The sequence below is a fragment of the Argentina silus genome (assembly GCF_951799395.1).
Source record: "Argentina silus genome assembly, chromosome: 19".
NCBI classification, from domain to species: Eukaryota; Metazoa; Chordata; class Actinopteri; order Argentiniformes; family Argentinidae; genus Argentina; species Argentina silus.
In genome coordinates this window covers 15,667,947-15,687,678 of record NC_139673.1, presented here as the reverse complement: position 1 = coordinate 15,687,678, position 19,732 = coordinate 15,667,947, and the positions used below count along the sequence as shown (strand labels likewise).

Here is a 19,732-nt window from a genome sequence, read left to right as displayed (position 1 = left end):
TTGTGTATACGAACAAGACTTGCCAACAGAAGGGCATTGAAGCATAGCATGGGAGATTTTTTTAATAAGTTAGTTTCTGCTTTTATGGAGCAGTCAGTCGACGAGACAAGGGCAACAGTTTTTATACATATTTTATTGAAAATAAAAATGTCTCAACTAGTCCAATGGAAATTCAACAGGTTACTGATCTATCCTAAAGTACAATAAATCCCATTCCAAACCATCCTGTAGTAACAGTGTATTAACTCATATTGTTCATAGAGGTTTTGTTTTGTTCTTGAGATGGAACATATATAGCAAAGCATGTGAATGGGTAGCAGACTGTCTGATATCAATATAGCTTTCAAGAATAACATAAACAAAAAATCAGTTTGAGGTAAAATCAAGACTAACCAGACCACACAATATGTTTATATGATACAGACACTGACAAGCCATCTGGGGAACATAACGTGCAAGGGTTTAAACAATGGCACTGTGATGAGGAGGAATACATATTGGCATATTTTTTTATTAAAATGTTTTCACTGACCCTATCTAACATTAGGCCTCTCCTATCCTTTACTCCTGTATCATTTGTTATCCTATTCAGTCCTTTGACAGCATGACAACATACATAAACATACCCTACAGTACAAACATTACATGTCTATCAAACACACAGTAACTGCTCTATGTCTCAATCTTCATATCTTCTCTGGATAGATGGGAGGCTGTTCACTACTGAAGTCATTGTAAAAGTCGTATATTTTAAGGCATAGAACACCAATTTCAGTTTGACTTCTTGGGTAATCTCATTACCTGTCACGTCTCTCTCGGTGCTCATCCATACAGTAGGGAATGTCTTCCCTGTGGGCCCATAAGAGGTCAAATCTCTTATCATGGAGAAGCTACACATTTCTGTGCTGTAATCTCCATTTCCTCTAAACAACATTGCTATTCTTTCTCGTTCCTGTTCCTATTGGCCAGTCTGAAATCAACCCCTAACTCCTCCCACCTAGATACTTGTTGTTGCTCTGGAAAAAGCAACAAACAACATGGCGGAACCTCCACCTACCCTGCCGTTGGGAGCTGAGGGGGTATCAAGAAGGGTCTAGGGCATCAAGAAGGGTCTAGGGTGTAGGGTGCTAGCAGTTGCTTCAGGACTGGTCTGTCGTCTGTTTCAGCCTGGAGTTGTGAGGTATGAGAGCAGCAGGGTTAAAGGGCCGTGTCCTCGGATCCGAACATCTTGGTAGCGACGGCCTTGTAGTCAGTGATGGGGCCTTTGCCATCGAAGTCTGCAGGAAGCATGTCTGCATCAAAGTCCTTGAGGTAGCCCTCCATCTCGTCCCCGTGAACAAACACCTGCAGAGCGTGGAGCAAGGAGGAAACATGGGCAGAGATTAGAGGGAGAGTTAGGTACGCAACATGATCTAGTATCTGTACATCTATAGATCCATATATCAAAAAAATAACACTGTTGCATAAAATGAGGAGTTGACCGCAAATTGCTAATGCAATTAATAAGAAAGTCCCACTGGAAGTGGCAACACCTACAGTAGGCAACTACCCGCCTCTCTCAACCACCCTGCTTCCCCCAGCTTCTGCACCTGGGCCCACCTGATTTTACCCTCCTCCCCCTCCTCCTTCTCTCACTCTCTCCCCTCCTCCCTCTCTCACCCTCTCCAGCAGCTTGCTCTTCATGAAGGGTTTGATCACGTTGTAGGTGGTGGTGAAGTACCAGGGCTGGTGGGTCACATGGACAGCCTTGAAGCGGGCCGGGAACGAGTCCTGCACACGCACACACACACACACACAAACCAACGAGAGCCAAACATCCACTGAGTCAGTCTTCTCAGTCTTCCTGTGTGTGTGTGTGTGTGTGTGTGTGTGTGTGTGTGTGTGTGTGTGTGTGTGTGTGTGTGTTGTGCTGTTCTGACCTGCATCATGTCCACCATCTTCTTGAGCTCTGTGGGTTTGATCCCTGAGGCGTGCTGCATGGTGAAGCCCTTGAAGTTCTCAATCAGGACAAACCCATTGATCTGGGTCTCCTCGTTCTCCAGCAGCTTCTCCAGGATCACACAGTACGCCCTCAGGGTCTAGAAACACACACACACACACATCATTTATAAGAGTGTGTGAGAGAATGAATATTGCATGATAGTTTGTGTGTGAAGGTAAATATTGCATGATATTGTGTGTGTATGTGAAAGTTAATATTGCATGATATTGTGTGTGTATGTGAAAGTTAATATTGCATGATATTGTGTGTGTGTGTGTGTGTGTGTGTGTGTGTGTGTGTGTGTGTGTGTATCTGTGTGTGTGTGTGTATCTGTGTGTGTGTAGAGACATCATGCTGTGGAAATAGTGTCTAACCTAAAAACGAAGGAGCAGAGTGAATAATAACCTGCTAAAGCATGATGACATCTAAGCACTGTGTGGTTGTTTGTACTGTAAGAATATAGACTGAATATACTTTATACATAGATTGCACGGGAGGCTGGTGGAGGTAGAAATCAGAGGACAGGTTCATTGTAATGCATGGAATGAAATGAGGAATGGTATCAAACACGTGTCGACCTCCACCAGCTCCTCTGATAGACTGATACGAGAAGGATGAAGGATGTGTTGCTCCGTGGTTCTTGTGTTCTCTACTCTACCTCATCGAAGGTGACCTCCTCCAGGTCCCAGTTCTCGATGTTGAAGAGCAGGACCACCCGTCCGTACTTGTCCCTGCTGGGCAGCACCACGGGGTAGCCCGCCTCGATGGTGCTGCGTACCGCCTCAGGGGTCAGGTTCTCAAACAGCTCCGGGTAGTCCCTCCTGAAGCGCACATAGCCTGCACATACACACACACACACACACACACACACACACACACACACACACACACACACACACACACACACACACACGCACGCACACACACACACACACACACACACACACACACACACACACACACATTGCTGAGGCCCATGGTGCTTTCACATGGTGACCTAACATAATAACACCACTGTTTCACTACCTTTCCTCTACTGCCCGTAGCCCCTTCATAACAGAGCACCAATTAACCCAGTAGTGTGTGTGTGTGTGTGTGTGTGTGTGTGTGTGTGTGTGTGTGTGTGTGTGTGTGTGTGTGTGTGTGCGCACGCACCAATTAACCCCAGGGAGCAAGTGCATATTCACATTCCTGTCTCAGGACAGGGAGCTCCCACTGGCTAGCAGAGCGGTAGTGTGTGTGTGTGTGTGTGTGTGTGTGTGTGTGTGTGTGTGTGTGTGTGTGTGTGTGTGTGTGTGTGTGTGTGTGTGTGTGTGTGTGTGTGTGTGTGTGTGTGTGTGTGTGTGTGTGTGTGTGTGTGTGTGTGTGTGCGCACACACACACACACACTGTCTCAGAGCAGTCACTGGACTGTTCCCAGCAAAACACCACGGATGCACAGGCAAACTAAACTAACTAAATGCTGCCCTATTTCAACACAAAGGACCTCTTTGTGAGGGCAACTTTGAAAGCATCTAAAAAACAATTAATGACCAGCATTCTCTCTATCTCAGCGATGAGCAGAATTCAAAGACACAAACCAGAGAACAAAAGAGGTTTGACCCCTCAATCTATTACACAACATCCACACCAGTGAGAACAGGAGAGACCAGAGTAGTGTGGTGTGGAACAGAGAGATGCTATCTGGTGCTTAAATCGCTATCAGGGGAATTAAGAAATGATGAAATTGATAAACATTATCTATATACATTACCAACCCTTCATGAGCTCGTGAGACCGGGTCACATCAAACTTGCGAGCTCTGATGAAGCGCAGCAGCAGAGAGTCGGGTTTGTCCCCGAAGCGCTCCTGTACTCTCTTGGCCAAGTCATCCCCCTCTCCAGCCTTCTCCTTTATCATGGCCCTCAGCTCCTTCAGAGCAGACACCCTCCTCTCCTCCGTCTCGTTCAATTCATCCTTCGCCTGGAGAGGGTAGGGGCACAGTCATGATTACACTTGATTGGCTAAAACTATGATGATTGATGTCCTCATTGGAGGGAAGAGGATTGGGAGAGATGACGTAAATGACGAAAATGAGGATGATGATGTTTGTCTGTCTTATTTTTCATCATGACCGGCTGGCATTGATCTGCCTGTATGGGTTAGCGTTAGAGTAAGGGTTAGGGTCTGGCCAGGTCCATATCTAATAATCTGTTTTGCTTTCAGCAAGAGCAGCTCTGGTTCAGTCGCTGTGAGTGTGTGTGTGTGTGTGTGTGTGTGTGTGTGTGTGTGTGTGTGTGTGTGTGTGTGTGTGTGTGAGAAAGGTGGGTGTATGTGCATAGCCTACCTATGGTGTGGGCAGGCATGGTGTGTGTGAGGTGGGTTAGCCTACCTGTGGTGTGTGTGTGTGTGTGTGTGTGTGTGTGTGTGTACGTGTGTGTGTGTGTGTGTGTGTGTGTGTGTGTGTGTGTGTGTGTGTGTGAGAGAGAGGTGGGTTAGCCTACCTTCTGTATGGTGTGGGCAGGTAGTTTAGGACAGGTTCCAAACACAGGCCCGTGGTCCTTTACTGTCAGGTGCTCCAGCTTGGACCTCAGTGCCTGCTCCTCCTCGGACACCATACGGAATGTTCCGGTCTACAGAGACATGATACTATGACTGTCACAGTTCCATCTGGACACTAGGGGGTGGCGGAGACCGGTCCATGAACATTCAGGGACAACAGGTGCTTCTTATTATTTCATTAGGACATTCCTATTTAAGTTGTACATTTTGTTACTCCTGTGTGGTAGCCTGACTCTTGCCAGTAGTATGCTCTCATGGTCCTGTAGGACGTATCTTGATAAATGACTCTAGTTGTTTGAATCCTTTTGTTTATTATTTTCTAAAGTTGCTCCTGTCTACCCTGTGGAATACTTAAAGTAAAGTGGCTTTGCCTTTGAACTGCATTCCCTCATCTGATCTCCTCTCTGTGCCTGGGTCCTACCCCACACATCCTCACCATGACTTGGAGACACACACACACACACACACACACACACACACACACACACACACACACACACACACACACACACACACACACACACACACACACACACACACACACACACACACATACACACACACATAATCCCTTGCCTGCGCCCGGAGCCCCATCCCAGGGACAGACCCCAAATGATGCAGACCAGCGAGTGGACCGTTAATCTGGCTCACATGATTAAAGAGAGGGCTGCTAAAGCCACCTCTTCACAACCACAGATTAGAAGTCCATCCCAGACCCTGCATCTCCTACACAGCTACAGAATGAACCAGGGACACACTCTGACATCCGGACCCCCAGATGATGGAGCCTCTTAGTCTGGGAGCCAGACGGCCACCGCATTCAATAACGCTATTGAGGCCAGACTATGGCAAGTTGGCTGGGGCAGACACACACACACACACACACACACACACACACACACACACACACACACACACACACACACACACACACACACACACACACACACACACACACACACACACACTGAGGCAGAAACAGACTGGCGTCCCAGGCTAATAACCATTTGAATAGTTGCTTTGTGAACTTACAGCAGCCATGGTTGCAGGGGTCTGGCAGCAGCTTCACCGACACTGTGACAAGAGAGGAGAGACAACAGGCAGGGCAACAGATTACACATGACTCTCCTGACCACATCATTTGCTTGGTTATTGTTTAATGTATTACGTATGTATTAAGGGATATTCTGAACACAGTCTTATCCAGAGATTCTTTCCCATGAAAACAAAAGTGAAGCTAAGTGATGAAAGGTCATGAAAGGTCATGGGGTGGCTAAGCTTTGGATTAATCCTGTTTCATACATCTTCTCAGAGAGTAGGTGGGTGAGGGGGGTTGGGGTGGGGGGCGGGTGGTGGAGTGGGAAACCTCTCATTATGTGCACTGCTTTCTTTCACATCAACAAATCATGGTTCTGTTCTTTTATGTCGGTTTTGGAAATTTGACATTATATGTTTTTCAATGTTGAGTCCCAAAGTCAATGATCTCAGGTTTCTCAGAGAGTGTGTCTAAGACACCTGCTGTAGCCTGAGGTACCAGACCAGCTGAGGTACCAGACCTGCTGAGGTACCAGACCAGCTGAGGTACCAGACCTGTTAACGTACCAGACCAGCTGAGGTACCGGACCAGCTGAGGTACTGGACCAGCTTTCTTGTGTGAGAATCAAAGCAGTGTCCCTCTTAAGCCTCTATTGCCAACATGGCAGAAACACAATGCATGAATGCATATCACGCATTTGTAGACAATACACTTACTCTGATTGACCTGAGTGCTTCTGCTAAATCCATCATTACCAACACAGGTATAGACTCGATTGTGAAGCACTTAGAATGAAGTGCATCATTCCACACAGATGGACTTGCATCCAAGTCTCCCATCTCACAAATTGATCAGATTTTAATTAATTTCAGCTAACAATTGTACATGTTAATCATAATATCATAATATAGAACAATACACACAAATACAAGACTAGAAACCACTTAGTTACAGAATCAATTCTCTAACATTCATCTGTAAAAAAACGTTTTTTGTTGTTGTTGTTGTTGTATTAATTAATTGTGCGTAAAACAGTCATCTAATACAAGTAGACAGTGACTCCTACTGTATTCATGTTACACATCTCCAAAACAAAAATCATCCACAAACACCCAGCATCACATCACTACCCATTGAACAGCCCTGAGCCATGTTACCAATGAAACACCTGAACTACCTATCCACAGAGCTGCATGTAGCATGCATTCACCCCTAACTAACAACACACCCAACTACCCTGGATCAAAGTCTCTCTCTGGCTGAGCAGAGACCGAACGAGATGAGCCTTACCTCAGCGCTGGGACACAGGGAACTGGGCTGGCAGGGATGGAGAGAGTGAGAAAATAGAGAGAGAGAGTGGCAGAAGAGAGGACACCCGTGTGCAAGTGAGAGGAGAGAGAGACTATGAGGGGAGGAGTGATTTGTGTAGTGTCACTCAGAGAGAGAGAGATTAAACTGTCACTGTGAATTACTGTGAGTGGCTAATCTACGAGAGAGAGAGAGAGAGAGAGAGAGGGAGGGAGGGAGGGAGGGGAAGAGAAGGTGGAGGAGAGGAAAGGGGGAGAGGGGGAGAGAGGAGAGGTATAGAGATGGACCTGAACAATAACAAGAAGAGAGAAGAGGAGAGGGGAAGAGGAGAGGGTGGTGTCGATATGGATCTAAACAATAACAACAATGTTCTTCAAGAGTTATCAGAGTTGTTGAACACAACATGTCTCTAACCACAACATAGTCAATCAAGCCCATCCCTATCCCACCCCCAGCCCTTTTTTTGCCCCCCACCGAACCCTGGTGGGACCCTGAACCCAGACCTGGCTTAGAGACACATAAGGAGCTTGGGTCTGTTCCCAAAATGACCCTAAGGTACCCTAAACACCAGCCAAAACAAAAACAATATGTCAGTGTCCGACATGAGCATTGAAGTGTGAGGTGATGTGAACTTGTGTAAACACTACTGACCAATCACGTTAACGGAATGCTTGAGCACTGCTAGAGAGAAGTGACACTGTTGATAGAATGATACCATGCTCACACAAGATAGCTCAGTCAGATCACTGTTGAGGTTGCGGTGGGACACCAAAACTTGAAACACCAGACAGTGGGTGTATTGATGGATTGTGCGTCTACCTGTTGATGCAGATCACCGGTCTCTGGTTGGATGAGAAGGCTGAAACCCAGCCGTGCTGCATGGATTTAAACACCCCTGATGAAGAAAAAAAAAAGAATGAAATATAAATGAAACAAAAGAGTAACCCTGGACTTGAATAACCGTGACGCCTCAGACTCTGAGGCTCAGTACCACAACTCTGGCCTCCATCCTGACCCTGGTCACACCCACTTACACCCATTCAGCCTGGTTGAGGAGACGCACCCATGCACACGTGTGTTGTGTGTTAGGACAGAACTGGACTGCATACCTCCCTACCTGGCTGGCTGGTGGAGGTAGAAATCGGAGGACGTGCTCATTGTAATGCATGGAATTGAATGAGGAATGGTATCAAAAACTTGCCTGTCCTCCAATTTCTACCTCCATCATCCTTCTCCCTGCATACCGTACCACTGTGCCTGGCCAGCTGGGTCATATGAGAGGAGACCACCAGGGTAGAGAAGGAGGGGAGGTGGGGGGGAACCTACAAAGCATGAATCACTACTTCACCTTGCACATTCCCCCCTCAGAAACACTCTGGTTTTGGAACCAGATGAAGGATTATTTACCCCTGATTGCGTGACATCCAACTACTCCAACCACATCAACAAGCTACTGGGAATGGAGTGCCTTTGAGTTCCATTTTGTAATGAGGCAGGATTGGGACTTAATCATCTTTGAACAACAACCACTATAACCAAGGGGGGGGGGGGGGGGGGCATAGGAACCAGGGGTGAACTTGTAGTTGGTGTTAAAGTACTTTAATTGCAGTATTCAATTTGTATCTGAATTAGTCGGTTCTACGGTTCTTCTTTTTATATTTGCTCCTCTCTTCCAGTTCAGTGTTCATCGCTGTTGGTCCTGTGACATCATTCACACCACAGCAAACGTCACTTACTCTGATCAACATGTGTCCTGGTGCGTTAACTAATGTTTTAGAACACGATGACCGCTTACCTGGAAAAAACACTCAAAACCACCAAAATAACCACAGACCCACTTAACCATTCCGGCTGGATGGAGAGCTGAACTGTAATTGTTGAACCATGACTTTACTGCATAAGCCTCCCATCAGTTAAATACTCAGAGGTATGCAGGCAGGTACATGTTTTATTAGAGAGAGAGAGAGAGGCAGAGAGAGACACAAGGAGATGGGGGGGGGGGCAATGAATACTTCATGCCTGCTTCATGGCCACCACGGTGGGGGCACCGAGCAGCCCCCCTCTGTCTCCTCTCTCCTCTGTGGAGCCCCAGCTGAATTAGAGCCGGTTCTGCTTAATGAGCTCAGGGTGAATGGTGGTAGTGACTGTTCTACACTGAAGCCCTGCTGCTCTGTTGAGCTGAAACAAACACATCTTCCGGGCCTCTTGGACCCTCCTACACACACACACACACACACACACACACGCACGCACACACACGCACGCACACACACGCACACACACACTGAGGACTCTGTCATCCAGGCCCTGGCTCGTCCACTGGACCCAGCCATTGTCTCTCTATCAGTCCCTCTCATTAGTGAATCATAATGAATTGCCCCCTTCCCCCTCAAAACAAAATGGAGGCTCCAACAATGTCCCTGTCTATGATATAAGGCACAGCTATGAACATGGAACCTCCTCTGGTAGGGAGAAAAGCTCTGATATAGCCAGGAATGTCTGACGGTTATTTCATACGACTGTATATATTCTGATTGATCATGGGCCTAGTCACCGCAATGGCCCCACAGGAAAGAGACAGGAGTCTGTATGCATTTTGTGTGTGTGTGTGTGTGTCTTTCTTTAAGTCTTTTGCATTTCATCTCATAGTCACAGGGGACAAAGAGCTTACAGATGGCACCTTACTGGTATGTTAGGTGCCAACTTGTTTGACAGTTTGCTCTGTAGGATGGTGGTTTTCCCGGACCGATTACGACTAGTCCTGGACTAAATCCCACTTTCAATGGAAAATCTCCATTGAAGTTGCTTTTTAAATCTAGGATTAGTCTCTGTCCGGGGAACGAGCCCTGTATGTATGTCTGCTCCTTCCCTGTGTGGTGTAGAAGGTGGCCATGGTAACTATGTCAATATAGGGAATGAGTAGGCTTGGCACGCACCGGCTCTCTACTCCATCTGTGATCAACACTTCCATCTAGTGGCACAAGCAATCACACGTATCAAACACACGTGTTTGAGGAATGGTATCAAAGACACGTTTGATATCATTCCTCATTCCATTCCATGCATTACAATGAGCCTGTCCTCCGATTTCTGCCTCCCCTGGCTTCAATATACTGTGCATGGAAATAGTTGATGCTTGACCCGCGCTAGAAAGTACACTATTTGGCAGAAGCCCATATCTTTTTAAGGACACAAATCACAAGGCCAAACCAGCCTCAAGAATCATCCTGGAAGCCTTAGTCATATCCTAACACAGCCTCACAGTGTCAGAGAGAGGGCTTGGAGAGGACAAGCAGACAAGCTGATATTGTCTTGTTAAAGTCTTCTCATCCCAACAACAACAACAACAACAAACAGGAAGGGAAACTCGTTGAACTGCAGAATGTATTCTAAAATAATAAAATGACTTAACTTGACTGCCTGTGTTTCTGTTTTAGATAACTGCTTTAGCCAACAATAGCTTTAGAGTTGTCTAAAGCAAAGACAGACTAGAACCCTCTTCTGAAATGTATTGATCTGGAGCTTCAAACCTAACCACATGACATACAGTAAGAGTGTTGCTCTGCATCAAAGTCCAGAGGCAGCACAAGCAACACATCTCAATAAAATCATGTCAGCTATACATGCCCATCAAAAGTGCTGATAAGTGGCAAAATGTTCAACAGAAGGACAGTTAGGTGACGCCTCTCATATAAATAACTCAAGGATACCACAGGTAAGGCACAAATCCATGTTTATAGACATTTTACATAGGCATACGTTCGTGCATTAAACACTTTTGTTTATCTTTTACAGACAATAGTGTTAGGTCCAATGCAAAAGTCTTGAAGTATTGAAATACAAATGACTGTAATCTAACCTTGTATAAATGTAAACGTTGTTGCCTATTTTTCTATGTGTTTTGATGCACATAATATTGGTCATGTTTTCTTCATATGCTAATATATGGTCACAATGTTTTGCTTCGGCACACAGTCATAAGGCATGAGCATTTTTCAAAGGGAAAAATAATTTGCTCCGTAACGGACATAACTTTTCTGATATGGAGATATATGTAAATAGTGCTCATGTTGGACACAAATAGCAACCATGTTTCACCTTCAAACTTTGAATTACTTAAAAAAAGGTTTGTAAACATGATGTATGGAAATGTTGATCGGCAAAGATAATAAGGTATTGATGCAATGGATATTAAGAAATATTGTGATGCCAGTTTCAACAGCCCTTTGTTCTCCAGTGTTCTTCACTTTGTGCCAAAGGTTACAAACAATGATTCTGTTAAAAAATAAATACATTTAAAAACATAAGACATGATACCTATTTGCTGTATATTTGTTGTTTGTGCTTGCTCTCTACCAGTCGTAAAACAATGAGAATGAGTCCAATGAGAAGGTAGTTCCCTATAACTCAGTCTGAGATAACGTCATTTGATGAAAGACATTTCTAACATTCTTCTTTTTGAAAATAAAACATATGATAAAAGCCGTAAAATGTCACCAGTGTATAAAACACCCTTTCAAATATTACACAGCTGGGAATTCAAATGAAACAAGAAGGCATGTGCACTGAAAGCTCTCTCGCATCACCAAATAAACCACCACTGTCTTTGTTGGACTATGTACCTTCCTGAGACACCATGGGGACTACAGCTTGTGAGATAATGACTACAAGTCCACACAAACAAAGGCAGCAGCTAGGTCAGTCAATCCACTAGAAGGCGCTCTCTTAGCCAATGAAGGTGAGGCACGCCATAGTACTGAATCCCAGCAGGATGAAGAGCACCTTGAGCAGCTGGTTCTCTGGGGAGTTGAGCTCGTGTGGGAGGATCTCCAGGAAGGTGATGTAGATAAATGTCCCTGCGGCCAGCCCCTCCAGAACGGCCTGGATCAGAGCCCCGGCGGCCAGCTGAGCTTCGATCACCCCGATGCCCAGGGCGATGCCCAGTGGTGACATCATGGCGAAGACGCCCACATAGGCCACCACCCACATGGGCGGGACGGCGCTCTGGACCAGCTTCACTGACAGGCTGAAGACGATGATGCTCTTATGGACCAGTATGGCAATGCAGATTTCGAGTACCTGGGTGGGAGAAACAGCACATCTGGTTATTGTAGGACATCAGGTTATAGTTAGGTTGCTGTCTTCCTTGTTCCTTGGTGCTTTAGTATCAGCTGACACAGCATGTTAAAGGGGATGATAGCCTGGGCCCAGATAGAATGATCCAGATCATTTTTTGCTATCCAGGATCAGATCAAGCTGGCTGATCTCCCCGACACTACTCAAAATCTATACTACTCAATAGATCTGATCCTGGATTGCAAACATTTTTTCGGATAATTCTGATCTACCAAAGAACGTTTCGAAATACTGGGCCTTGAGGATGTGGGAGAAAGTGATAGGTATCTAAGTAAATGACCTGCTTCCCTCTGTTTCTCTACTATATTGGCTAAAGTTACCCTAGACCTCCTGACACAATGGTTATGAATAGAGTTGCCTCCAGGCTTTCTCTTCCTCATCTAGCTCTGTGATAGCTGTTGACGGTGGTAGTTTCTTCCAGGAGATGCCTAGCCTACACAATGTCTACATGCATCTATGGGTAAACTATGTATAATGAGGACATTGTATATATGCACCATGCAGTATGTCTATAGGGGATTGTTAAGTTGAGTGCAGTCGTAAATGCTCTGGTGCTGAAGGTATAGGCTTCTGTAGACCTTTGAACTTATGTTGAACTGAACCGTACAGTGGGTGAGAGATCTCATGTTAGAACACTGAGGTATTGTACACAGCAACAGCACATGGAGTGTTATGTTAAAGCGTACGGTTATTATAACTGTTGGTACCAGGGGAGGTTGGTGGAGGTAGAAATCGGAGGACAGACTCATTGTAATGCATGGAATGGAATGAGGAATGATATCATGTTCTGTACTGTACCTTGGAGTCAGTGGTCTGCAGGCCGATGGCCAGGCCCTCGAACACAGAGTGGAGGGAGAGGGAGAGGAAGAGCATGAACGAACGAAAGGAGGAGTGGGCCTGGAAGTCTACATGGACATGGTGGCCACTGCCCTCCAGGTCAGTGGAAGGTGGTCGCCCATGCCCATGTCCATGTCCATGTCCAGATCCATGCCCGTGACCGTGCCCGTTGGCCTGTAAGAGAGGGGCTCTCTCCCCGTCCGCCACTACTCCCTGGGTGCAGTTGAGGACTATCCTCTCCAGGATCAGGACGGTGAAGAAGCCGGCGGCCATGATGAACTCTGGCAGGGGGAAGCTGGTCTGTTTGATAGACAAAAATACAGAAGTTTATTAGAGAAACACTGAGCCAAAGACAGTAAGGCAAGAGCTCATCTTTCTGTAACCCATTATAACCCAGAAACCAGTGGGCTGATATATAACTTACTTTAATAAGTAAAGACACTTACCTCAACGCTCCGTACTTCCAGCTCAGCACTGATGTCTGACAGGTAGTCGGGGATGATGTCCAGGAGACAGGCAGCGAGGAAGACCCCTCCGGCAAAACAGCTGATGAAGGTCAGGACCATCCGATGGGTTTCTGCAGGACACACATTAGACCCCCTCTTTAAAGATCATCACAGGTCATAGGTCAAGTAGTGAGCAAGAGCAAGCTAGTCTTTAGTGTGTCACAGGGGAGGCTGGTGGAACAGCTAAGTGGCACTGAGACTGAAACAGAGATCAGATACCTCTGACTGATAGGCTACTGATTAACTGAAGTGATCAAACACAACATCAAACAAGACCTTTGGCAGCTCCAAATGAAACTGTTAGCACCTGATATCACCATCTATTTCCACATAAAGTGAAGAAAGAGAAGGATAAGCAAAGAGATGATCACGTTACAAAGGATGTAATGGGCTACTGCAGTAGACAAACACAGAAGTGAAAGTGGCTTGTATCAGCAATCAGCCTTAGGGACAATGGATGTCATAAATGTGACAAAGGGCAAGACTGTAGGCTTCATCATCACAAATCAATCCTACATTAACAATCTAAGACATTATTTTCACGATTTAGCCTATCTTATGGTCTCTCATTTCATTGGTATTGACATCAGTGACCTAAGTCATAGTCTAGAGCTAGTGGCAGCCTGACAGTGATACATGGCCATGTGTAGCTTAAAAAGAGAGTCTCGTGGATAGTTTCACTTCCATTATAGAGGCCTGTCTGAGGTTGGGCCTATAGGACAGCCGGAGGTTGAGTCTCTCTGGAATGTAATCAAGTGAGGGGTTTTGAGCTTCATCCCAGTCAGGTGACTCTCACTCTCTCACTCTCTCTCTCCATACACACTGTACACACATTTAAAAGCATCTATTTTACGTAATGCTTAGTACTTTACACAATCATAGCATGGCCTAACTATAGCCCAAATACATCCATTATGGACTGTACTGTCAGTGGAGGTATGGTTACAAGAAACAGCCACGACATGGACATTCTCCCAGTAATAAACCATAGGCTTTCAATACAACTATAAACAAGGTAGCTATGCGTGTTGGCAAATCAGACAGATCAACATGGAACAACTTTGACTACTAGTACAGCTGGCAATTAGACAGCACACAAGTGAAGTCGTCTCATTGACCCTGTGCATAAATCACAGTTGGTCTTTCAAAGCCTACCTTCTGCGCTGCTGTTCCTGAACCATTTCATCCGAGCAGGGATAAACCCGAAAAACAGCGTAAGGAGTAACAAACCCACGAGGGCGCCTATTTTCACCTGTAACAGGTAGTCCATCTCGACCCTTGCGTAACTAGCAGCTATGTGAAAGTGATTAGCTAAAATAGTTGAATAAACAACACTACGTTAGACGTAGCTTGCATAAATAGCGTATAAAATCACGGAAATACGGATACGTTTCTGTGTGCTGTACTTCTAAAAAAACTACGATAACTAATCGATCCCACAAAAGTCAAAACTGTTCATCAGAGCTACATGTTTACATGTATGTGCCGCATTGTGTGTTTGGGAAAATCTCCCTGCACTGTTCCTATCCTTACCCCGCCCACTATGCTAATATATTTAAGCATACATGGCATGGGGGATTTTCACAGGACGCAGAACAAAGATAAGAATTGCCAAAGAAACCCCATCCTTGGATTTCAGGCACATGATGACAACGCCTGATCCTGTTCCTTGTGACTAAAGAGAAATTAAATCAATATTAATAAGACTCAAAATAGGCTACCGCCCATCGTTACCGCCCCGTCTGTAGTTTGTAGGTGTGTTCACTTTCACAGCGACAGGTGGCGCTATCAGCTCTTTAAACCGCACTGACACTTTTTTTTTTTAAACCGCACTGACACTGTCCTGACGCAGATTTATTGCGCCGGAAATGTGGCTCGCAAATGCTGATGTGTTACTTCAGTCGGATTCTTGATACAATTGAATTCAATACTGTTTTGGGGGAGAACAGTCGTTCTATATAGCCGAGACACGGTACACGTCGATGTCAAAAAGGACATATTACGCGTACGTGAAGGGAAAATCAGCACAGGGTCGAGGAACGAATGGCGGTAGGTGGATCTCATAGTTGACAATGACAGGCTTCGCAGCGAGCTAGCCCGATATGTTTCTGACAGTGACAGGTTGGAAAGAGAGGTCGCGTTTCATAATGTATTGTGCTTCACATCGCATTGATGTGCGATTAGCCCTGTTTTATCAATATTGTAGGTTCATGTGACCGTCTGTTTACGTTCACTTTGCAACTGTAATATGGTCCTTGTAGTTTTTGTTGACGAGACTAACAGCTGCCCTAATTCACACAGCCCAAAGGTAAGGTCGGCACGAAAGGCAAGAAGCAAATATACGAAGAGAACGATGGGACGCTCAAATTCTACACCCGAGTCATCCTCGGAGCGAACGTAAGACTGACACCCCGACCTCTCCATCTCTCTCCTCCTATCCTGTCAGATCGAAGACCACCTAGCTAACAATGTTACACACAATGAAGGCACAGACGTTGCAGCTACACAAACAATTTAATTGAAAGTGATTAATCTAACTAGAATGTGTCTAGACAAATACACTTGTTGTACTTAACTTATATTTCCACCCTAGGCTATATATACTGCAATAAACCTCCTGGTCTTCTACAGTTCCTCCACAATTTGGACATGGGTGAGTTTATGGAGTTGATTATATGTCTGTTTTTGAAGTGTCTTTACCGCTGAACAGTAAATCTGGTGAAGATAATGACATCTAGTACACACATTCTGTGTCATTTACTCACTCCTTTCATCCTCTCCTTCCCTCTCTCTTGACCCTTCCTCTCTCCCCTCCCCCCTCCCCCATTCCTCTAGCTCTCACTGGTGTTTGCGCTGGTGGTGTATGTGGGCAGTTACCGCTCCATGTCCGCTATGGCCAAGGCAGCGTTCGCTGAGGATGGCAGTCTACTTGATGGAGGGATCGACCTGAACATGGAACAGGGAATGGCAGAGTGAGTACTCAGGACAGGACTGGACTGGATTGGAAAGAGAAAGCGGGATGGAGGGTGTGTGTATATTCCCCACATCAGGGAAGGCTGGTGGAGGTACAGTAGAAATTGGAGGATGGGCTCATTGGAATGCATGGAATGGAATGAGGTAATAGTATAAAACACGTCAGTTTGATACCATTCCTAATTCCATTCCATGCATTACAATGAGCCCGTCTTACGATTTCTCCCTCCACCAGCTTCCCCTGGGGTGCATGTACGTGTCATTGTTTGATTTCTCAAGGTCACACCAATACCTCAGAAACACTGTGTGGTCATCATCATCAGACAGTAGCCTAACCATAGCCCTTGCCTCTCCCCCGCTGACTTGTCACACACACACACACACACACTGATCTTGTGTATCTCTCAGGGCAGTAATCATATGCTCTCTCGTTGCAGGCACCTGAAGGATGTTATCCTGCTAACAGCCATAGTACAAGTTCTCAGCACCATCTCCTCCTACTTCTGGTACCTCTGGATGTTGGTAAGAGCTTTTCAGCACCGCTTCAGTACCGTCAGTTGCCACTGAGTCAACTGTATTAGAATTAGCTTGCTATACTGATATCCATACTGATGTTTCCGTGTGTGTGTGTGTGTGTGTGTGTGTGTGTGTGTGTGCGCGCCAGGCCCCTGCTCGTGCAATGCACCTGTTGTGGGTAAACTTCCTGGGCCCCTGGTTTTCGGCAGACAGTCCCACAGCCCCCGAGGAGGTGAACGAGAAGAAACAGAGACGACAGGAGCGCAGACAGATGAAACGATTCTGACCCTGCGGAGCTGCTCTGGCAGTGGCTTTTTTTATACACAGAATCTATGTACAGACAGCCAGGAAATCTATGGTTAAGTTATTCTGGAGGAACTTTTGATATGAGTTCAAAGGAGTCCAGGCATGGAATGGATAAGGAACTGACCAGACGCTGTAGGATGTCTGGTGTTCTTCTTTCTCCTTCTCTATCTTCCCCTCCTTATCTCTATCTCCCCTCTCTTAATCCTTCTCTCTCTTTCTCACTCTCTCCACATCTGGAGATCGAATCTTCCCCATTGTGCTGATGGCATGAGACAAGACATTCAGTATCCTACCCGTACCCACATATGTGACTGACCATCCCAGATGAATTCATCTTTGACTCCTTGACCCAGCCAGCAGGTGGCGCAATGTGAAATCAACACTACATGTTTTCGCATTGGCCTGTATTGGATCTGTTTACATCCAGTTGTCGTCTCTCATGTCAATGCCATCTGGAGGAGTATTATGAGTGTAGGGTCTTAATGGAGGTTCTGCTATGATGGACATCGTAGTCAAATACTGCTCATGGTAACCATGTCTTGTTTATAGACCCAGCCTTCCACCATGCTTAATGACAATAACAATCTGCAAATTCTCAATAAATAATGTGCACAGACATTTTCTACACTTCCAAGTGCATTTCTTCACAGCAAAGACAAGCAATAGGAAATAGTGTTGGTGATCTGTAGCTATATTGCTGTGCTGGTATCATTTGTTCTGTGTTTTATTTAATTTTATACCAAACCTCGTATTAGAATGACCCAGTGAGTGAGATGTTATGGCCTGAGGTTCCCCTCTGCATCACTGATAGTTGCATGCTCAATTCCAAATCGACCCCTAGCCCTTACCCACTAGACTCTTACTCAAAATTGGGTTTTATGTGTCAATCAAATATGGTGAAATGTCCACCAGTGCTAGTATCAGATTGCTTATTACAGGGATTATCAACAGATTATATGTCTGCCTTTTGACTGTCAGCCAACATCTACGTATGCCTCTATGCTTACAAAGTCTTAATGTACATACAATTACAATTATTTCAATATAAAATGTAACAACCTGTCTGAGATGTTATTTCATGTGTTGTCTTTTAGAGCAAATCATCATCATTATGGAGATATTAGTTCATTTTAATTAACAACATTATGGAAAACGCTAAAAAATAAATAAAAAGCATTTATGAACTGAGTTCCAAAATTTGCTTGGGATCTTGATCCTGTCAGAGAAAGATATACGAAACGAGATTAGCAACTCCACCCTTCATTTCGTCCCGAGTGAAATTGTATGCTAAGCAAACTAAACTGGTGGCTCCAAGCTGGAAAATACAACTGTTAAGCAACAGGGTGAATGGAAGTCAAAATTAGGCATACCATGAACACTCTTTAAGTCTGTTGTTAAACATTGAGGTATCCATTTGCATTTGTTGTAATATACTGTACACACTTCAAGTTCCCACAGTGTATGCAAACCCCAGAGATGTTGTGTTATTTCTGGCACTGCTCAGCCTATGGAAGCACTATTTGTTCTCATGTTGTTTCTAATCCTGTATAGTATATATTCCTATTCTTACTGGAGGGAGCTCCAGCCCAGGCTCAGACAGCGAGCCCAGCTCCACCGCATCAGGAAATCATAAATGACACAGACAGAGGAGCTCAAGACAGAAGAATCACCAATGCATGGACTGCATCAGTAGTTTCTGAGCCGGAGGACTTGAGGAGTCACACCTGCAGGCCCTGTTCCTGTTTAGATTGCAGTGAGTTTCATTTGTCCAACTCACCTTCAATCACAACCTCACAGAACAGAGAATACTTACCCTTGCCTTCAGTGTGGGAAGAGTTTTGAGGATCCCAAAGACACACCAGAGAATACACACAGGAGAGAGGCCATACCACTGCTCCCAGTGTGGGAAGAGTTTCAATCAGGCTGGAGCCTTATATAGACACCATTGAATACACGCAGGAGAGAGGCCATACCACTGCTCCCAGTGTGGGAAGAGTTTCAATCAGGCTGGAGCCTTACAGGCACACCAGAAAATACACACAGGAGAGAGGCCTTACCACTGCTCCCAGTGTGGGAAGTGCTTCCTTTGGGCAGGAGCCTTAAACAGACACCAGAGAATACATACCGGAGAGAGGCCATACCACTGCTCCCAGTGTGGGAAGAGTTTCAATCAGGCTGGAGCCTTACAGGCACACCAGAGAACACACATACAAGTGAATACGAGTGGGGGAGGAGTTTCAGGGAGGCACCATTGCTCCCAGTGTGGGAGGAGTTTCATTCTGGCAGGAGCCTTACACAGACACCAGATAATACATACAGGAGAGAGGCCATACCTCAGCTGGTCTGCACACTAAAGATTATTTCTGATTGAGTAGTGTTATATTGAAAGTAGTAGCCTATCATGAACCTATGGTAATTTCTGTCTCTAACACAACATTCCTTCAGTGATTTTAATTGAGTTGAACCAGACCCCTCCTCTCCACTGCAGAGTCTGTGTGTGCGTGCGTGTCTACTCTCCATCTGCAAAAGACTGAAAGAGACTCTCACTTCAAATTATGAGACCAGCTGCCCAAGAAAAAAAAAGTATACCAC

At 45.4% G+C, this 19,732-nt stretch overlaps 3 protein-coding genes across 3 annotated transcripts; 1 reads left to right on the top strand and 2 right to left on the bottom strand.

Moving 5' to 3' along the window:
* Positions 1–1,197: 1,197 nt before the first annotated feature.
* Positions 1,198–4,587, bottom strand: rlbp1a (retinaldehyde binding protein 1a; the record flags this gene model as incomplete). Its single annotated transcript, XM_083691395.1, has 6 exons — positions 4,465–4,587; positions 3,739–3,943; positions 2,640–2,818; positions 1,920–2,078; positions 1,660–1,770; positions 1,198–1,344 (listed from the first exon to the last, which is right to left on the bottom strand). Exons 1-6 carry the CDS (start codon positions 4,576–4,578, stop codon positions 1,198–1,200), a joined length of 915 nt encoding a protein of 304 aa, XP_083547521.1. The 5' UTR covers positions 4,579–4,587.
* A 6,004-nt stretch (positions 4,588–10,591) lies between these two features.
* Positions 10,592–14,815, bottom strand: slc39a1 (solute carrier family 39 member 1). The gene is made up of 4 exons (XM_083691669.1): positions 14,501–14,815; positions 13,286–13,416; positions 12,801–13,139; positions 10,592–11,945 (listed from the first exon to the last, which is right to left on the bottom strand). The coding sequence occupies exons 1-4, from the start codon at positions 14,613–14,615 to the stop codon at positions 11,592–11,594; spliced, it is 939 nt and encodes a 312-aa protein (XP_083547795.1). The 5' UTR covers positions 14,616–14,815; the 3' UTR covers positions 10,592–11,591.
* Positions 14,816–15,221: 406 nt separating this feature from the next.
* tmem208 (transmembrane protein 208) lies at positions 15,222–18,300 on the top strand. Its single transcript, XM_083690990.1, has 6 exons — positions 15,222–15,394; positions 15,647–15,742; positions 15,939–15,998; positions 16,181–16,317; positions 16,756–16,840; positions 16,983–18,300. Exons 1-6 carry the CDS (start codon positions 15,389–15,391, stop codon positions 17,118–17,120), a joined length of 522 nt encoding a protein of 173 aa, XP_083547116.1. The 5' UTR covers positions 15,222–15,388; the 3' UTR covers positions 17,121–18,300.
* The last annotated feature ends 1,432 nt before the right edge of the window (positions 18,301–19,732 follow it).